The 20648-nt window shown below is 44.1% G+C and overlaps 1 protein-coding gene across 5 annotated transcripts in view; it reads left to right on the top strand.

Annotated features, from left to right (window-relative positions):
• Positions 1–20648, top strand: part of hipk3a (homeodomain interacting protein kinase 3a) — a 240478-nt gene that overhangs the window by 202708 nt on the left and 17122 nt on the right. For all 5 annotated transcript variants that reach the window (XM_078549403.1, XM_078549405.1, XM_078549402.1 and 2 more), the window contains 7 exons: positions 617–703; positions 2559–2743; positions 7462–7621; positions 9354–9477; positions 11284–11405; positions 15199–15323; positions 16900–17067. In XM_078549403.1, the coding sequence (XP_078405529.1) occupies positions 617–703; positions 2559–2743; positions 7462–7621; positions 9354–9477; positions 11284–11405; positions 15199–15323; positions 16900–17067 (971 nt within the window). The remainder of the gene's footprint in view (positions 1–616; positions 704–2558; positions 2744–7461; positions 7622–9353; positions 9478–11283; positions 11406–15198; positions 15324–16899; positions 17068–20648) is intronic.

The raw sequence follows: 20648 nt of genomic DNA, 5'->3' as shown, positions 1-20648 counted from the left end.
AAATACAAATCCAACCTTTCCAAATACAAATACTTCTTTTCATCGCGAGGTGAAATTTGTGTCTTGGAGGTTGAAACCTTTGTGTATTCAAACTAAAGCATCAGTTTTACTCACCCAGTATACGTTGCATTAATATCCGCTGAATGCACTTTGCATTGATGCCTGTTCAATGCACTTTGCCATGACGTAAAGCGTTAAGGGGGGGCCTCACACAATGTAGATGCAACCCAGGATTGAATCATGATTGAGTAGCATAGATACCCTCAGCATGTCTGTTTCTGGTTTACTATCGTAGAATTACTGCTCCTGAGGTATTGTTAAGCGTGGTGTTTCTTTCTAATGCAACTCCCGCTCCTTGGCACTAAAGATGCAGCATGCGCCTTCAGAGAGCTGATGTTAGGAGGTCTGTGGTTATCAATGGAAGGGCGAAAAGGCTGGATTAAGCCAACATTATTAAGGAGAGATGTGCATTTTGAAACAAATCAACTGCTGGCATAAGAACATGAATAAACTAACCAGGGCTGCCAAATGGAAGTCAGCTGTGAATTTGATGGATTTTCTTTCCCTCGTGTATTTTTTGTTAATTTTTGTTTTCAATCCTCTATTTTTGCTTTAGACTCCGGAAGAGCATGAGGCAGAAACAGGGATGAAGTCAAAAGAAGCCAGAAAGTATATCTTTGGTTGTTTGGATGATATAGCGCATGTAAGTATCAGCAGCCAAGAATTCGTAACCATGCTGACAGTGCAGCCTCCAGCTGGAAACCTCCTGCAATAGGAACAGAGAGCCGGATTATTGAGGACATTCCTCCTCTACTGCCCATTTCAGAATAGATGCTAGGGGAAAGACTGCACTCACAACTTCAGTGATTCAATTTGAAAGACTTTTGTTTTTAATTCTCCAGAAGGTACATTAACGTATTTTATAAAATCATTGTACATATGAGTGTACATTTACATTTATTTTCTGAAGAACGTGTGCACCCCTGATTTCCATCATCTTTCCACTGGTGGCCAAGCCTTTAGCTGCCTAGACACTATGCTGTGGAGTTCACTCCCTCAAACTCTCTGCCCCTCTACCTCTCTCCTCTTTGAAGACACAGCTTGAAATTGTCACATAAGAACATCAGAAAAAGGAGCAGGAATAGGCCACACAGCCATCCAATAATTTCTTGGTTGATTTTCTACCTCAGCTTTCCCGCGCTATCCCCATATCCCTTGAGGTATCTCTTTATGTGGCTCAGTATCATATTTGGCCCCATATGCTCCTTTGAAGCGTCTTGGAACGTTTTTACTACATTAAAGACACTATATAATTGCAAGTTAATTGTACAATTAGGTGTACATTCATATGTATATTTTGTGAAAATTTTCCATATATTTGTGTTTTGAATTTGTTGTAACCATTTAGTGGACCTTCACACGTATATTTCATGAGCGTGAAATGATTCATACAATGATACAGCAGTGGAGGCTGTTTGGCCCATCGTGCCTGTGACAGTATTTTGAAAGAGCCATCCAATTAGTCCCCTTCTCCCTGCTCTTTTCCCCATAGCTCTGAAAATTTTTCCCCTTTAAGTCTTTCTCCTATTCCATGTACATATGTGCATGTAAATATATTGTTTGATTACACTGCAGATTTTGGTTGTGCGTTGCTTGAGACAGGAGTACACTGAAACTCCCGATAACAGGACCTTGCATAGAATCATAGAATGGTTGCAGCACAGAAGGAGGCTATTCAACTTGTTGAGTCCGTGCTGACTCTCTGCAACAGCAATTTAGCTAGTTCCACTTGCCCACCCTTTTCCTGTAGCCCCGCAGTTGTTTATCCAATTCTCTCTGAAAACCCATGATTGAATCTGCCTCTACCACCCTTTCAGGCAGTACATTCCAGATCCTAACCACTCGCTGCATAAAAAGGTTTTTCCTTATGTCAACTTGTTTTATTTATTTTACAATCACCTTAAATTGTTGTCCTCTGGTTCTCAACCCTTCCACCAATGGGAACAATTTCTCTTTAACTACTATGTCTAGACCCCACATGATTTTGAACACAATCCCAGATTCTCCAATCTATCCACCTAACTGAAGACCCTCATCCCTGGAACCATTCTCATAAATCTTTCATGTGCGTGTAGTGAAGACGAACAGCGTGGATACATTTAAGGTGAAGCTCAATAAGTATACAAGGGGAGAAAAAAAAGATATGTAAATCGGGTTGGATGAAATAGAGTGGGAGGGGGCCCATAAACACTGGCATGGACTAGTTAGGCCGAGAGACCTGCTTCTGTGCTCTGAGTACTTTATAGTACAGCAATCATGCAGCTCCTGGTATAGCTCCACAGTGGCGCAGCTGAAGAGCTGGGAGCTGTCAGCTCTCTGCCAAGAACTGGGATATTGCTGAAAAATGAAGAAGAAAGAAGTCCTTCCGAATGTTAAAAGAAATAGGGGGTTGGGAATTAATTTTAAGTGAATTTGGGACTCCTCGTTGGGCGTGAGGTGACAACAGTAAGGTTTCCTGTCCTACCCTGCTGCTAAATTGCAATGTGCTCTTGCCTCAGGTGAACATGGTGATGGATTTGGAGGGAAATGATCTACTGGCAGAGAAGGCTGATCGCATGGAATTTGTCAGTCTGTTGAAGAAGATGTTGCTGATTGACGCAGAGAAGAGGATCACTCCGGTCGAGACGATGAACCACCCCTTTGTAACCATGCAGCACTTGCTGGACTTTCCGCACAGCAACCAGTACGTCCTCGCTGTAAATAAGAGTTAACAGAATCCAAGTCATACACCGCCCATCCTCCTTTTACACGGGTGAAATGAGCCCTGCAGGAACATCTTAGCCATTCAGCCCTTGAAGCATTCCCTCTGCATTCAGATGTTAGGCTAATGATTTACGTTAAAATAGCACCTTACTGTTGTCAGAGCATGTCAACATGTCTGAAGAAATGCTTTTGAAGAACTATGACTGTTGTTATGCAGGCGAGCTATTTAGCTTGTAAATCTATGTCAGTGCAAGCTTTTATTACTTTTTCTGAGGATGGGGTATCACCAGCTGTTGCCTACCCCTAATTGCCCTTTAGAAGGTGGTGGTGCGCCGCCACTTTGAACTGCTGCAATCCATGTGGTGTAAATAGGGTAGAGAGTTCGAGGATTTTGTCCCATTGACTGTGAAGGAACGAAGATGTATTTCCCCAAATCAGAGTTGTGTGTGGCTTGTAGGTGATGGTATCCTCATGTGTCTGTTGTTCTTGTCCTTCGAGGTGGTAAAGGTCACGGGTTTTGCTGCCGAAGGAGCCTTGACGAGTTGCTGCAGTGCATCTTGTAGATTGTACACACTGCTTCCACTGTGCATTGGTGGTGGAGGGAGTGAACATTTAAGGTGATGGATGGGGTGACCATAAGACATAGGAGCAGAAATTAGGCCATTCGGCCCATCGAGTCTGCTCCGCCATTCAATCATGGCTGATAAGTTTCTCAACCCCATTCTCCCGCCTTCTCCCCGTAACCTTTGATCCCCTTACCAATCAAGAACCTATTTATCTCGGTCTTAAATACACTCAATGACCTCGCCTCCACAGCCTTCTGTGGCAATGAATTCCATAGATTCACCACTCTCTGACTAAAGAAGTTTCTCCTAATCTCTGTTCTAAAAGGTCTTCCCTTTACTCTGAGGCTGTGCCCTCGGGTCCTAGTCTCTCCTACTAATGGAAACATCTTCCCCACGTCCACTCTATCCAGGCCTTTCAGTATTCTGTAAGTTTCAATCAGATCCCCCCTCACCCTTCTAAACTCCATCGAGTATAGACCCAGAGTCCTCAACCGTTCCTCATATGTTAAGCCTTTAATTCCTGGGATCATTCTCGTGAACCTCCTCTGGACCCTCTCCAGGGCCAGCACATCCTTCCTGAGATACAGGGCCCAAAATTGCTCACAATATTCTAAATGTGGTCTGACCAGAGCCTTTTAAGGCCTCAGCAGTACATCCCTGCTTTTATATTCTAGTCCTCTCGAAATAAATGCCAACATTGCATTTGCCTTCCTAACTACCGCGTCAACCTGCAAGTTAACCTTAAGAGAATCCTGGACTAGGACTCCCAAGTCCCTTTGCACTCCAGATTTCTGAATTCTCTCCCCATTTAGAAAATAGTCTATGCCTCTATTCTTCCTACCAAAGTGCATGACCTCACACTTCCCCACGTTGTATTCTATCTGCCACTTCTTTGCCCATTCTCCTAACCTGTCCAAATCCTTCTGCAGCCTCCCCGCCTCCTCAATACCACCTGTCTCTCCACCTATCTTTGTATCATCTGCAAACTTAGCCAGAATGTCCTCAGTTCCTTCATCTAGATCATTAATGTATAAAGTGAAAAGTTGTGGTCCCAACACTGACCCCTGCGGAACTCCACTAGTCACTGGCCACCATCCTGAGAAGGACCCCCTTATCCCCACTCTCTGCCTCCTGCCAGACAGCCAATCTTCTATCCATGCTAGTACCTTGCCTCTAACAGCATGGGCTCTTATCTTACTGAGCAGCCTCCTGTGCGGCACCTTGTCAAAGGCCTTCTGGAAGTCCAAGTAGATAATATCCATTGGCTCTCCTTTGTCTAACCTACTCGTTACCTCCTCAAAGAATTCTAACAGATTTGTCAGGCATGACCTCCCCTTAATGAAACCGTGCTGACTTTGCCCGATTTTACCATGCACTTCCAAGTATTCTGAAATCTCATCCTTAATAATGGACTCTAAAATCTTACCAATGACCGACGTCAGGCTATTCGGCCTGTAATTTCCCGTCTTTTGCCTCACTCCCTTCTTAAACAGGGGGTTACATTAGCTATTTTCCAGTCCTCTGGGACCCTCCCTGACTCCAGTGATTCCTGAAAGATCACCACTAACGCCTCCACTATCTCTTCAGCTATCTCCTTCAGAACTCTGGGGTGTAATCCATCTGGTCCAGGTGATTTATCCACCTTCAGACCTTTCAGTTTTCCTAGCACCTTCCCCTTGGTAATGTCCACCATACTCACCTCTGCCCCCCGACTCTCTTGAACTTTGGGGATGTCACTCATGTCTTTCACTGTGAAGACTGACGCAAAGTACCTATTCAGTTCCTCCGCCATTTCTTTGTTCCCCACTACTACTTCTCCAGCGTCATTTTCCAGCGGCCCAATGTCCACTTTTGCCTCTCTCTTACCCTTTATATATGTAAAAAAACTCTTGCAATCTTCTTTTATATTACTGGTTAGTTTACCCTCATATTTAATCTTCTCCCTCCTTATTACTTTTTTAGTTGTCCTCTGTTGGTCTTTGTAGGCTTCCCAATCCCCTGGTTTCCACTGCTCTTCGCCGCATTGTATGCTTTCTCTTTAGCTTTTATGCTGTCCCTGACTTCCCTTGTCAGCCATGGTTGCCTCGTGCTCCCTTTAGTATGCTTCTTCTTCTTAGGGATGAATTTTTGCTGTGTCTCCCAAATTACCCCCAGAAACTCCTGCCATTGCTGTTCCACTGTCTTTCCTGCTAGGCTCATCTCCCAGTCAATTCTGGCCAGCTCCTCCCTCATGCCTCTGTAGTTGCCTTTATTCAACTGTAAAACCGTTACATCTCATTCCAGCTTTTTCCTCTCAAATTGCAGGGTAAATTCTATCATATTATAGTCACTTCCTCCTAAGGGTTCCTTCACCTTAAGCTCCCTTATCAAATCGGCCTCATTAAACACCACTAAATCTAGAATTTCCTGTTCCCTAGTGGGCTCCACCACAAGCTGCTCCAAAAAGCCATCTCGTAGACATTCCACAAATTCCTTTTCTTGGGATCCACTACCAACCTGATTTTCCAAGTCTACCTGCATATTGAAATCCCCCATGATCACTGTAATCTTGCCTTTCTTACACACCTTTTCTATCTCCTGGTGTATCTTGTGCCCCACATCCTGAATCAAGTGGGCTGCTTTTTCCTGGATGTTAAACACGCAACACATAGAATCGCAGAATCATTACAGTGTAGAAGGAGGCCATGCAGCCCATCGTGTCTGCACCGACTCTTTGAGCATTTTAACTTAGTGCCAATCTCCTGCCATTTCCCTGTAACCCTGCAGATTGTTTCTATTTAAATAATCACCCAATGCCCTCTTGAATGCCTCAATTGAACCTGCCTCTACCATAGTTCCAGGCATGCATTCTAAACCCTAACTACTCACCATGTGAAAAAGTTTTTTCTCACCTCACATTTGCGTGGGCTGTAACATTCTGTTTCATCCTGGATGGTCTGCCAGGACCAGGGCCATCATTTTAATGTTTGAACCTTGCTGCTTAGCATGGACAGGCCAAAAGAGATCATAGTAAGTCTTTGGAGTATCTGGCTTGTGGGTCAAGTGGCCCCACAAGAGAGTCATTAGACCTCTGAAGTTCCAACCTTCCCCTCTCTACTTGCCCCCACCAACCACTCAAACACCCCTGATCACAAAATGCCCTCCTCCCACTGATTGCTGGGAATTGTTCACATGTCCTCATCTCAGACCCCTCCAAACATTCTCATGCCCGCCAACTTGGAACTAGATTTAGTCAGATGTTGTGCAGGAAGTTGATTTAAATTAAGCTTTGGCATTAAGATCGGACAGGCTTGACTTGTCCATTTGTGCCCCCCCAACTACCTACTACCAGCCTCCCCCACACTGTTCTAGCCCCCGAGTACAACCCCCCCCAACTTTGTCAAATGTTGAGGCTGATATTTCAGTGCTCCCTCACTCAACATTAGCAACAGATTGACTGATTGTTCATTTTATTGCCTTTTGTAAATCTTACACTGCAAAATGGGTAAGGGAAAATACGCAGATGCTGGAAATCTGAAATAAAAACAAAATGCTGCAAAAACTCAGTAGGTCTGGCAGTATCTGTGGAGAGAGAAACAGAGTTAACGTCTTGAGTTCAGTATGACTTTTCTTTATTGGACAGGAAACGTTAACTCTGTTTCTCTCTCCATAAATGCTACCAGACCTGCTGAGTTATTCCAGCATTTTCTGTTTTTACTGCAAAATGGGTGTTGTGTTCACTCATATAATACTGCGCTTCAGATTATTTCATTGTATGAAAAGCACCTTGAGATGTTTCTGAGATAAGATACCATGTTTGATAAATTTAAGCAAATTCTCTCTGCTCCCTTCTTTTCTCCCTTCCCCTCCCTGCCCTGCACTCTTCCCATCCATCCTATGCCTCTCCTCTCCTCCATATCCCTTTTCTCCCTCTCCTCTTCCTACCCCACTCATCCCCTCCCTATCCCACTCCTCCCTACTGTAACCCATTCCTCCTCTCCATATCCTATTCCTCCCCTCCATAACCCACTCCTCCCCTTCTTCGTAGTAAACATCCTTGTGATTGTAATTACAATGTAAAAGATGAAATGGGGGTCCAGACATTTGTGGTTCATGCAAATAATACCTGGTTTGTTCATTTTCTTCCCCACAGCGTCAAATCTTGTTTCCACATAATGGATGTTTGCAGATGGAGGCCGAACATGTACGATGTAATAAACCGCAATAAGATGCCATTTATGAGACCCGTAGCCTCAAACAATGCCACAAATCTGAGCATGGCTTTCAATAAAATGGGCTCTGTACATAGCCAGGTAAGGGGAACGTCTGTCTCCTCCCACTTAGAGGTATTGGGGGTGTGGGGCGTTGGTGGGGATGGGTTGCGAGGAGGTGGTGAGGACAGTGATTTAAAATGACTACTACGAGAGAGTGGGGGAAACATTTCTGTGGAAATATTTTTACGCAATGGTGCCGTTGAATGGTTGAGGCAGAGAGAAGTTTTAAGGAAAAATTGGCAAATCGTTTGAAACAGAATCAGATTCAGAGCTTGCAGCTGAGTTTTGGACCAAGTGGCCACTTGCTGCGCTGTGGTGGTTCCAGAATACGGATAGGCATGGCCCTACTTTTTTCTCTCTCATATTTGTGGCTTTGTATTACCATTTATCCCCTCTGAGGAATGCTGCACCAGTTCAACAGGTGTATTCTTTTGCTGTAATTGAAGGTAGACATCGATCACCACCCCCCCCCACCAATCAACCTCGCTTGCATGACTCTCCTCAGCAGGTCCTTGGGGTTGAACGGAGGGGAACTCTCCACCTTACCAGAAACCGGAGGCCTGTTTCAATTCTCACAGTGCTTAATGCAACTGGCTGAAGCCACAGCTCCATGAAGCCCGAATTGAATCACTGCTGATGCTTCATACTTTTCTATTCTGGCAGAAGCAGGGAAACAACTTCTCAATTTTCTGGATTCACTCAGGCCAACAAACCAGGAAAATCCAGTAAATAATTTGTTTACTCCCTAACCCTGTGACCTCCCTCAGCCCTGCAACCAATCTCTGCACTCCTCCCCTTTGGACCCCTAGTGCAGTCCCGATTTTACATGCTCCACCATTGGCAGCCATGCCTTCAGCTGCCTGGCCCTAAGCTCTGGAATTCTCTTCCTAAACCTCTCCCTCTCTCTCTTTTCTCCTTTAAGACTCGCCTTAAAACACAGCTTTTGTTCACCTGTCCGAATATCTCCTAACATGGTTTGGTCAAATCTTTGGTAACATTCTTGTGTGAAGCACCTTGGGGCATTTTATTGTATTAAAGACGCTGTATTGGTGCAGTTTATTGTTGCTTGGTTTTAAAACTAGCTGTAGGACACTTATTTCAGATACAGTGAAACCTACAACTGAAAATAAAAACAAAAACAGCTTTAGTGTCATGTGTGGCAGAAGGGATGGCTATCACTTAAGAGGTTCCTATAAAACAAACTAAATATGAGAATGGTCAGAGTTCAGTACGTTACTCAACAGCACTACCTTGTGGTAGCTGGCAGTTAATACAGCCCCTGTACCTTCACGGAGCAGTGACAAAACCTTTCAAGGCTCCAGTCGGACAGGCCCTTGGTCCTACCTGGTTGGGCAGTTTGTTGATGAAATAACCAATGAAGTTGCTGTATTTTAATGCCTGGTTCAAACAGTGACAGAGAACCAAGTTTGCTTTCTACCAGTGATGAGTGGTTTTGGGTACTGGAGGAGTAACAAGGTTATTACGAAGCAGTGGGCAAGTATGAACAGATACACCACCTGTTTGTCTGTGTGAGGCTGCTGCAAGTCACTCAGCCATTGTGAACAGCCCACCACAGAGGTTTAGTACATGCTGAAAGGTTTAAGGATACACTTGTGTTAAGTTGCAGTTAGGAGCATCTCTGCTACAGTTGCCTGTTGCGTATGAAACTTTGAGCTCTCGTCCACAAAGCATTTATGAAAACATAGGTACTGTGTACTTTTCGGCAGAGTTTTGAGACTGTGACACTTGACGCTGTACTATGTTCATTTAGCATATACCACCAACTGGACCTTCCCTGATGCACCATGGGATACCTCTGCAGCCGGGGACTACTCAGTTTGGGTGCAACGAGTCTTTCCAGCAGACCCTCATCCTGTGCCCACCCACACTTCAAGGTATGAGGGAGAAACAGTTACTATGTGCCAGATCAAAACTCTCAAGTAATCTCAACTGAAGGTTATTCAGAAAGTAGCAGTAATCCTGTCATACACGGTGGAAGCAGATTGAATATTAACTTTCAAATGTGAATTGGACGTAGACTTCAAATGTGCAGGGCTATTGGAGAAAGTGCAGGGAGTGTGGGACCAACTCTTTGAAAGAGCCAGCACAGACATGATGGACTAATTGGCCTTCCTCTGTGCCTAATGATTCTATGATGATGGGTTGGGAATGCTATGAGTTGGAAGGATAGGCAAGTGGGGAGGATGTGTGAATGTTAGACAAATAGGAGCACTACGTGAGTGCAAATGGCACATGAGTCGAATGTAAACAGCATTATCAAAACAGCAGCTTGTCAAGCAGGATGGATATCAGATGGTGGATAACTGCCTGGGAATGATAAGCAAGCCTTTAGCCTGCAATCTCCTCAGCGCTTCACCAAGCCCTTGCAGTCATCTTGCACAGCCTGCTACCTGGGAGAATGATATCACTATTATCAAAACCACCTTTCAAAGGCAGTTAGGAATGGGCAATAATTGCTGGCCTTGTCAACAATGCTCACATGCCATGAAAGCATTAAAAAAATGGTAGCAAGGAGGGGAGGCTTAGGATTGGAATGCGTGGTTGCTGACATGTGGAACTGTATGAAAATCAGGGATGCACAAGATGCCAGATTGGAATACAGAGAGGGTTGGAGGGTTATATGCCATTCCCACTCACAAAGCACTTCAGCTCAAGCAGTTGAAGTTTAATGCAGAAAAATGTGAAGTTATTTTAAAAGAAAGAATGAGGCGAGGCAATATAAAATAAATAGTACAATTTTAAATAGTGTGCATGAACAATCAGATCTTGGGCTTCACATGCAAAAATCTTTTGGAGGTGGCAAGACAAGCTGAGAAGTCTGTTAAAAAAAACGCATACAAATCCGTTACTTTATAAACAGAGGAATAGAGTACAAAAGCAAGAAAGCATGTTGAACCTTTATAAATCATTGGTTAGGTCTCAGCTGGATTATTATGTCCAGTTCTGGGCACCACGCTTTAAGAAGGATGTCAAGGCCTTCGAAGTGGGTGTAGAGGAGGTTCACTGGAATGGTACCAGAGATGAGGAACTTCAGTTATGTGGAGAGACTGGAGAAGTTTGGGATTGTTCTTAGAGCACAGAAGGTTAAGAAGTGATTTGATAGAAGTGTTCAAAATCTTGAAGGGTTTTGATAGAGTAACTAGGAAGAAACTGTTTCCAGTAGCAGAAGGGCCAGTAACCAGAGGACATATATTTAAGATAATTGGCAAAGGAACCAAAGGTGTCATGAGAATTTTTTTACACAGCAAGTTGTTATGAGTTGGAATGCTCTGGCTGAAAGAGCAGCAGAAGCAGATTCAATAGTAGATTTCAAAAGGGAATTAAATAAATAGTTGAAGAGAAAAGATTTGCAGGTTTATGTGGAAAGAGCAAGCGAGTGGGACTAAGTAGATGGCTCTTTTGAAATGGGAGCTGAATGGGCCGAATAGCTTCCTTCTGTACTGTATGATTCATTAATTCTAAGTGTTTAGAAATAAAGCCAACTATATACACATAGTTGAAAGAGAGCAGTGTACCCTATCTGGTTGCTCCTTTAAGCACTGTCCTTTAAGATCCTGCCATGTTAGCACATGCATGCCTGGGATCGGTCCAGGTCTAGGGACAGTGGTTTAGCAAGTGAAATGTCAGGCTGTTGTGTCTTTAGATGGGATAGCCTTACTCCTCTGTTCTTCTACCTGCAGGCATCCCAACTAACCCAGGTAAACACACAGGATTCTCCGTTCGAATGGACAACACAGTGCCTCTCGTTACACAGGCACCTACCATGCAGCCGCTTCAGCTGAGGCCTGGAGTTTTGACGCAGGTTCGTGCTTTCTGTTCAGGTCATTTGGAAGCAAATTTCCTCTGGTGCTAAAATCACACCTGCCTTTCAAAATAGATCCACATTTCATAAGTGGTAGGTTTGGCAAGGTGGGTAGCGTTCCCATCTCTGAGCAAAAAATCTCGGTTCAAGCCACACACCACAACGTAGGTACATATTTTAGGTTTATAATTAACTGGTCTACTAATGTCCTTTAAGGAAGGAAATCGGACGGTCTTACCCAGTCTAAGCCTATAGGCAACTCCAGTCTCACACAAATGTGGTGGGTTTAGTAGCCCACTCATTTGTATAAAATCAAAGGTGGCTTATTGCAAGGGCAACCAGAAGATAGGCAATAAATACTGGCCTTGCCAACAACTTCCACATGTCAAGAATATTTTTTTTTTTAAACAAGTACCATTAAAGCTTTTGTCTTGCTTGTGGTTTTAAAATTCTCGCCTTCATTTTCAAATTTCTCCTTGGCCTCCCTATCTCTGTAATCTCCCCGCCCCTACAACCCTTGGAGGTCTTTGTGCTCTCAATCCTGGCATCATGCACATACCCGATTTTCATCACTGACATCTATGTTTCCCTCCCTAAATCTCTCCTCCTCACCACCATTTTTTAAATACATTCATGGGATGTGGGCATCACTGATGAGGCTGGTCCCTAATTGCCCTTGAAAGGTGGCAGTGAATCGCTTTGTTTACGAGTGATCAACTGGGTGTTTCAAAGGGCAGTTTAAGAGTTAATCACATTGCTGTGGGTTTGGAGTCACGTATAGACCAGGCTCAGTAAGGAAAGCAGATTTAAGAACATTATGATAATCCAGCTATTACATGGTCATCATTACTGATATTAGTTTTTGATTAATTGTCTAGATGGGATTTGAAATCAGGCAATCGGTGGTACCCACTCCCGCTCTCCATCCACTCCCGGCAGTGAATTCACTCTTGGCTGGCCAATTTACTGCCGGCCAGCGTGAAAAGTGCTCAGGTGGAGGGTGTGGGGGAAAGGCGGGCGCTGATTTAAGCGAGCGTGCGGGCAGGCAATATCACATGAGCTCCCTGAAGGCGGACAACTGCTGTGAAGATGCCTCAGGGAGCTGTAGAATTGTTGGAGGGATATCAGCATACAAAAAGTGCCCTGAGCCAACTATAACGACACAACAAACAACTGACAGCAATATTCATGAATCATCAAAACCTCAAACACATTTGGGCCTTTTATCCTGCCCTGGATTGAGAATGGTGAAAAAATGTGAACGCTGCCTGGTCGATTAGCCCATGCCCAAGCGTAAAAGCGCACGTGCCACTTAAAATTTGGGAGAATTACATGTTTAATGAGCTTAATTGCCCTTTTAATTGTCGGGTGCACTTCCAACCCCCCCAACCGGCAACCATAATATCACACAAGGACGTCATGATGTCTTCTCACGCGATTTCACACAAGTTCGGGTCGGGCGCGCTCCCACTGAAGCTCTGTAAAATTCTGGCCCTTGTGTCTGGATCATTAGTCCAGACTCCTGGATCACTGGCCCAATAACAAATACTGCAGTTCAAAATTGGGCATCCATGAGGTGCTGTGGGCTATCAGCTGCAGCAAAATTGTATACAACTACAATCTTTAACCTCATGCCCCAGCATATCCTCCATTCTGCCATTACTATAAAGCTGGGAGATTAACCCTGCTCAAGGAAGGCTGCAGGATGGCATGCCAGGAGGAGCACCAGGCATACCTAAAAATTAAGTGCCAACCTTGTGCAGCTACAACACGGGAATGCCAAACAGTGAAAGCAGCATGCAATAGATAGAGCTAAGCGATCCCACAACCAACGGATCAGAAATAGGCTCTGCAGTCCTGCCATATCCGGTAGTAAATACTGGTGGACAATTAAACAACTAATTGGAGAATGAGGGTCCATAAATATCACCAGCGAGTGGATGATCCATCTCAACCTCTTCCGGAGCTCCCCAGCATCACAGCTACCAGTCTTCAGCCAATTCACTTCACCCTCTGTGATAACAAGAAACGGCTGAAGGCACAGGATACTGCAAAGACTATGGGCCCTGACAACATTCCGGTAATAGTACTGAAGGTTTGTGCTCCAGAACTAGCTACGCCCTTAGCCAAGCTGTTCCAGTACAGCTACAACACTGGCATCTACCTGGCAATTTGGAAAATTCTCGAGGTATGTCCTGTACACAAAAAGCAGGACAAATCCAACTCGGCAAATTACTGTCCCGTCAATCTACTCTCAATTATCAGATGGAAGGGGTGGTCGACTGTGCTTTCAAGTGGCACTTACTGAGCAATAAGCTGCTCACTGATGCTCAGTTTGGGTTCCACCAGAGCTATTCTGCTCCTGACCACATTACAGCCTTTTTCCAAACATGGACAAAAGAGCTGAACTCAAGAGGTGAGGTGAGAGTGACTGCCCTTGACATCAAAGCAGCATTTGACTGAGTGTGGCATCAAGGAGCCCTAACAAAACTGGAGTCAATGGGAACCAGGGAGAAAACTCTCTGCTGTTTCGAGACATCTAGCACAAAGGAAGATGGTTGTGGTTGTTGGAGGTCAATCATCTCAGTTCCAGGACATCGCTGTAAGAGCTCTTCAGTGTAGTGTCCTAGGTCCAATCATCTTCAGCTGCTTCATCAACGACCTTCCCTCCATCATAAGGTCAGAATTGGGAATGTTCACTGATGATTGCACAGTATTCAGCACCATTCATGACTCCTCAGATACTGAAGCAGTCCATGCCCATATGCAGCACGACCTGGACAACATTCAGTCTTGGGCTGTTAAGTGACAAGTAGCATTCGTGCTACACAAATGCCAGGCAATGACCATCTCCAACAAAAGAGAATCCAACCTTCTCCCCTTGATATTCAATGGCATCACCATCGTTGAATTCCACCCCCCCCCCCCACCCCCCCCCGCTGCCACTATCAGCATCCTGGGAGTTAGGAGTTACCATTGATCAGAAACTGAACTGGACTAGCCATATAAATACTGTGGCAATGAGAGCAGATCAGAGGCTGGCAATTCTGCGGAGAGCAACTCACCTCCTGACTCCCCCAAACCTGTCCACCATCTACAAGGCACAAGTCAGGAGTATGATGGAATACTCTCCATTTGCCTGGATGAATGCAGCTCTGACAACACTCAAGAAGCTCGACACCGTCCTGAACAAAGCAGCCCTATGCACAGTGGTAGCAGTATGTACCATCTACAAGATGCACCGCAGCAATTCACCAAGGCTCCTTCGACAGCACCTTTCAAACCTGTGACATTTAGCACCTAGAAGGATAAGGGTAGCAGATGCATGGGAACACCACCAGATTCAAGTTCCTCCCCAAGCCACACACCATCCTGACCTGGAACTGGACCTTCACTTTAATCTTGAAACTCCCTTCCAAGCAGCACTGTGGGTGTACCTTCACCACATGGACTGCAGCAGTTCAAGAAGGTAGCTCACCACCACTTTCTCAAGGGCAATTAGGGATTGGCAATAACTGCTGGCCTCACTAGCGATGCCCACATCCTGTGAAAGAATTTTCAAAAAGCGTTCTCTCCTGTTTTAAGATGGTCCTTATAATCTACCTCCTTGACCAAATATTTTAGTCACCTGCCCTATTATGTCTTTACATGGTTTGGTGTCAAATTTTGAATAATAATGCTGTTGTGAAGTGCCTTGGGCTGTTTTGCTAGTTTAAGGTGTATTTATATTTACATATGCCATTTATAGTTGCTGTTGTTTTGAACCTGTAAAAACCTGTTTTTGTTGTTGTAGGCATGGTCTAGTCGAAGCCAGCAGTTACTGGTCCCTACCTGGCAGCAAGTGACAGCTATGGCGCCCTCCACTACATCACTGCCATCCGATACTGTGGCTGGTCCACAGAGACTGGGCGACTGGGGGTACGTAAGATGCCAAGTGCAAGAAACGAGGGAGGAGGAGTGTGGGGAAGCAAAGGGGTTTGTCTTACATTCTCATTATGCTCTGAAAATACAGGAACGTAGGAGCAGGAGTAAGTCATTGAGCCTTTTGAGCCTATTCCACCATTCAGTTCGATCAGGGCTGATATGTACCTTAACTCCATCTACCCAACTTGGTTCTGTAACCCTTAATACCATTTCCCAACGAAAATGTATCACTACCAGTTTTGAAATTTTCAATTGACAACCCCAGCCTCAGCAGCTTTTGTGGGGGAGAGAGTTCAAGATTTCCACTGCCCTTTGTGTAAACAAGTGTTTCCTTTTCCCTGAATGGCCTAGCTCTAGTTTTCAGTTGATGTCCCCTTGTTCTGGACTGTCAGCAACCAGAGGGAATAGTTTTTCTCCATATATCCTATTGAATTTCTAAAGGCCTCAATTAGATCACCCCTTAATCTTCTAAATTCCAGGGAATGGCTGTGAATCAAGGGACGCAAAAGGTCAGCGTTTTGGTGCTGATTGCCTCACCAGGACAGAGATCTCGATTGATGATCAACTGGTAAATAACTAAAAAGTGCTAGTGAGTGCGCATTCAGCTCCACCCTTGGCTATGGTGGGGGCATTACAGAATACCAGGCATTGCCTCCGGATCTCGACAATCGCAAACAGCACAGGGCCTATCACCCTCTGCAGTGTCTGGTGGAAATGGGTTATCAGTACTTGGTACCCCATCTCTCAGCAGCACGTGGAATCTAAACAGTGTTTAGTAGCAGTGAATAACTGTGTTGCACCATGCTGCACTTCACTGTCCAAGGGGCCATTGTGTAAAATTAGGCGTTGATATGGTTGATGGGATTAAAGTAACTCATGGCATTAATTGCCCTGAAATTCTTAACATCGTTAAAAGGTAGCATCCCGAGACTGATTTACAGATCATCCCCTGGACAGACTTTGAGGTTCCTTCTTGGAATGTACAAATATTCCAGCCGCTCTCTTCCTTTTGCATTAACTTGCCTGTTTAATGCAGTTTTATCATAATTCATAAAAGCAGTCTGCTTAAATTAACATAGCCTAACATTTACCTTGAGCAATATAAGTAAGCATTTTATACACTTTTGTGACATTCCTTTCTCCCCATTTAAACTCTCCAATTTCTCCCTCACTTTCTACCTCATTTGCTCTTCCCACTTTCTCTCACTCTTGCTTTCTTTCTCTCAATAACTCTTTCTGTGTAAGACTCTTTTACTCTCTCTTGTTCTCCCTTTTTGTGCTGTGCGCTTCTAATTTAGGTTGAAGGGCTAGAAATAGAATATTATCTATTCATTCATATTCTGGTTATTGTCCTTTAATCATTGCCAATATAACTCGATGAGCATTTAAACATTGGCATGACTGACATTACTGCTTTCCCTGTTTAAACATAGATTTGAATCCATTCACATTCTTAGATAGAGAACTGTCGGCCCAATGTGTTGAGCATTCAATATCTAGGTTTGCTAAGCCAATGCGTGTTATTCCTTTTGCTTATGCTTGATCAATACATTTCCTTCTTTCCCCACAGGAAGGTGCATGCCCCTAGCAGCCATTACAGTTCCATGTTGCCGCAGCATCTTTTAACCAACCAAATGGCACTATCAGTCGCGAATCCCATCAGTGTGGGAATAGCCCAGGTGGTCTGGGCTCAGCCCTCTGCAGCTAACCGGAAGAGAAATAAGCACTGTCAGAAGAGGTCAGTAATGGGCAGACTTTCAAATGGCAGAGAAGCACCTCAGAGCAGTTGGTAACAAGGTTTCCTGGCTTTAGCAAAAGGCCATCAATGTAAGACTGTTGCCAATAAATCCAACAGGGAATTCAGTGGAAACTTTTACCCAGGCAATGGTTAGAATGTTGGAATTGCTAACACAAGGAGTGATTAGGGCGTTTAAAGAGAAGCTGGATAAGTACATAAAGGAGTAGAAGGATATAGTGATAGGGTTAAATAAATTAAAGTGGGAGGTGGCTGGTGTGAAGCATAAACTCTGGCATGTGCCTGTGTTGTGCTGAAAATTCTCCCTTCTGTTCTGCTTTGTCAAATGCAAGCCAGTTTTTTTTTAAAAGACTGTATCAGTATATCCATCTGTTTATTGCTAATAAAAGAGACATGATGTCAAAGCTTTTCATCTTGCAGTCATCAGGACAGATACCATGCCAAATTTCAATGGGAGCAACAATTTAGTCCCTTTAAAATGTAGTATTCTTGCACCTGTCCTGATGAGCGCAGTATAGTGGAATTTATTGGAAAGCAGTCTGTCAATGTCTTGTATTGGTTTAAGGGCAGCTAGAAATGTTACACATATAAACAGGTGGAGGTTCCATAGCCTTGCTCATGATATGAACAAAGACTCGTTGAATGAGGATTGCACTGTGTAATGCACGATGTTTGATTCTACTGTTTTGATGAAGCTGCCCTTTCAGGGCTCAAGGGCTTGGACTTTGCAGTAGTAATTATAGCAAAACTGGTATCATTGGCTGTCATTACTCCCCTGAAACTGGCAGCAACTCCTAGAGTCTGCACATGCGCAGTTAAACTCAGAGATCTGAGTTGATGTCAGTAATTCTAGATTTCTCCATAAGGTGTACAGTTAAAGTGGTCCCCAGTCTGCAATCAATTAGCTGATGAAAACTTGCCCTTTTAGTCTCGCTGTTAAAACCCTTGAAAAAGCCACACCTTATTGATTGAAGTGGAACTGAATTTTTAAACAGCACACTAACTTCATAATTAATGCTGAATGGCCTTACTGATCGGAAAAACTAATATTGGTAGAATGCCAGATTTCTCCATTATAAAAGGAAACTCAATATATGTTTAAAATATTTTTTTCAAAGCTTGTTCGCGATTTCAGCTTCTATCTTCATCCCACATGTATGTCCCAATCATTTATTTCACTATCTGAAAACTTTTAATTAAAAGTAAAGGTAACCCATGCATTTTACTTCCTGGTTTGCCGCCGATGAGGATACTTCAATTTATTGGCTGCTTATCTTGTTTGTTGACATCACAGTTGATGGACACTTGGCAATCCCCTTGACTTGGCACCAGGTCAAACTGACATGGGGAAAGGGGAAATACATGCACAGAGATCACTAGAACTTTGCAGGTAGCTTTCCTCGAGCTCATGGGTGGGCACTGATGTTTTATCGCTGACTATGAAATTCAGGCCAATATCTAATCGCCACACCAGCAGGTCCTGAGGCTAACAGGGCCCTGATTGGAGGGGATTTTCTGTTCCTGCAAAAGTTTGCAGATACCATGCGTTGGTTGGCCCCTGTTTCTGTCTTAAGATCTGAAGAAACAAATGGCTCTAGCCCTTTTTTTAAATCATTGCTCTTTAATTAATTCTCACAAAACAATATGACCCATTTTGTCCAAAAGCTATTCACTGACTATTACTTTCCAATCCCCTCAGGCTGCAGGCATGGTACTGGAGGACACGACCATTGCCCAATTGATTAAAAATGGAAGAAGGGATAGACCGAGTAATTACAAGCCAGTCAGCCTAAACCTGTTGGAAAAAATTCTGAGGGACAGTATTAATCACCATCTGAAAGGCAAAGATTAATTAAGGACAGTCAGCACGGATTTGTTAGTTTCTGACTAATTTGACTGAATTTTTGGAGGAGTAACAAAGAGAGTCGATGAGAGTAGCATATTTGATATAATTTATATGGATTTTTAGGAAGGCTTTTGACAAGGTCCAATATGGCAGACTGGTCAGAAAAGTATAAGCCCATGGATCTAAAGCTGACCCTGTGGCAGGAAGTAAGAGTTATGATTGACAAATGCTTTTGTGACTGGAAGACTGATTCCATAGGGTTCCACAAGGCTCGATACCAGGTGCCTTACTTTTCATGGTATGTATCAAGAATTTAGACTTAAATGTAGGTGGCATGATTAAGAAGTTAGCAGATGATACAAAAGTTGGTTGGGTGGTTGATAGGGAGAAAGCTGTAGACTGCAGGATGACATCAATGGTCTAGTAAGGTGGACGGGAAAGTGGCAAATGGAATTCAACCTGGAGAAGTCTGAGGTAATACATTTGGGAAGGGCAAACAAGGCAAAGGAATACACAGTAAATGGTAGGATACTGAGAAGTGTAGACACCCAGAGGGACCTTGGAGAGCATGCCAACAGATTTCTGAAGATTTTTTTTTATCCATTCACTGGAGTGGGCATTGCTGGCTAGGCCAGCATTTATTGCCCATCCCTAATTGCCCATGAGAAAGTGGTGGTGAGCTGCCTTCTTGAATCGCTGCAGTCCCTGTGTGAATTCAAGTGGGTGGTGCGATTCGAACCCAGGCCCCCAGAGCATTACCCTGGGTCTCTGGATTACCAGTCCAGTGACAAGACCACTACGCCACCACCTCCCCTTAGACAGCAGGGTAGATAACTGAGGTGGTTATGAGGGCATACAAGCTGCTTCCCTTTATTAGCTGAGGCATAGATTATGAGAGCAGGGACATTATGCTAGCACTGATAACATATTAGTTAGGCCACAGTTCAAGTAATGCATATAGTACTGGCCACTACATTACAGGAAGCATGTGATCGCAATAGAAGACGGTACAGAGGAGATTTATGAGGATGTTGCCAGGAACGGAGAATTTTAACTATGAGGAACGATTTGATTGGCTTGGGTTGGTTTCTTTGGAACAGATGGGGAGGCCAAGGGAAAATTTAATTGAGGTGTATAAAATTATGAGGGACCTAGATAGAGCGGAAGAACTTACCTATTTCCCTTAGCAGAGAGGACTGTAACCAAGGGTCATAGATTTAAAGTAATTGGCAGAAGGATTAGGAGGGGAGTTGAGATATTTTTTCACCCAGAGTGTGGTGGAGACCTGGAACTCACTGCCTGAAAGGGTGGTAGAGGCAGAAACTCTCATTGCATTTAAAAAGCATGTAGATATGTACCTGAAGTCCTGTGACCTATATAGCTATGGACCAAGAACATTTTTCAGCTGGCACAGATGTGATGGACCAAATGGCCTCCTCCCGTGCTGTAATTTTTTCTGACTTTATCGACAGTATGTACTTTTCTCTAAAGGACAGTTCACAGCAGTTCGGTAAATCAACATGCCTTCGTTGACATCCCTCAGTAGGAACAGTGCTGAGCCCGGGGGAGTGTGCCGCATGGTCTGGAATACTGAACACCAAATTTGCCTGATCAGCTCAAACTGGAGTGTTGGTACCCACTTAAAATCTATTGGAACTCAATCACAGAATCATACAGCACAGGAGGAGACTATTCAGCCCATTGTGCCTGTGCTGGC

Source organism: Cetorhinus maximus, chromosome 9 (assembly GCF_964194155.1).
Source record: "Cetorhinus maximus chromosome 9, sCetMax3.hap1.1, whole genome shotgun sequence".
In the NCBI taxonomy this organism is placed as follows: domain Eukaryota; kingdom Metazoa; phylum Chordata; class Chondrichthyes; order Lamniformes; family Cetorhinidae; genus Cetorhinus; species Cetorhinus maximus.
Note: the sequence above shows the minus strand (reverse complement) of the source record. Positions and strands in the feature narration are given on the sequence as shown.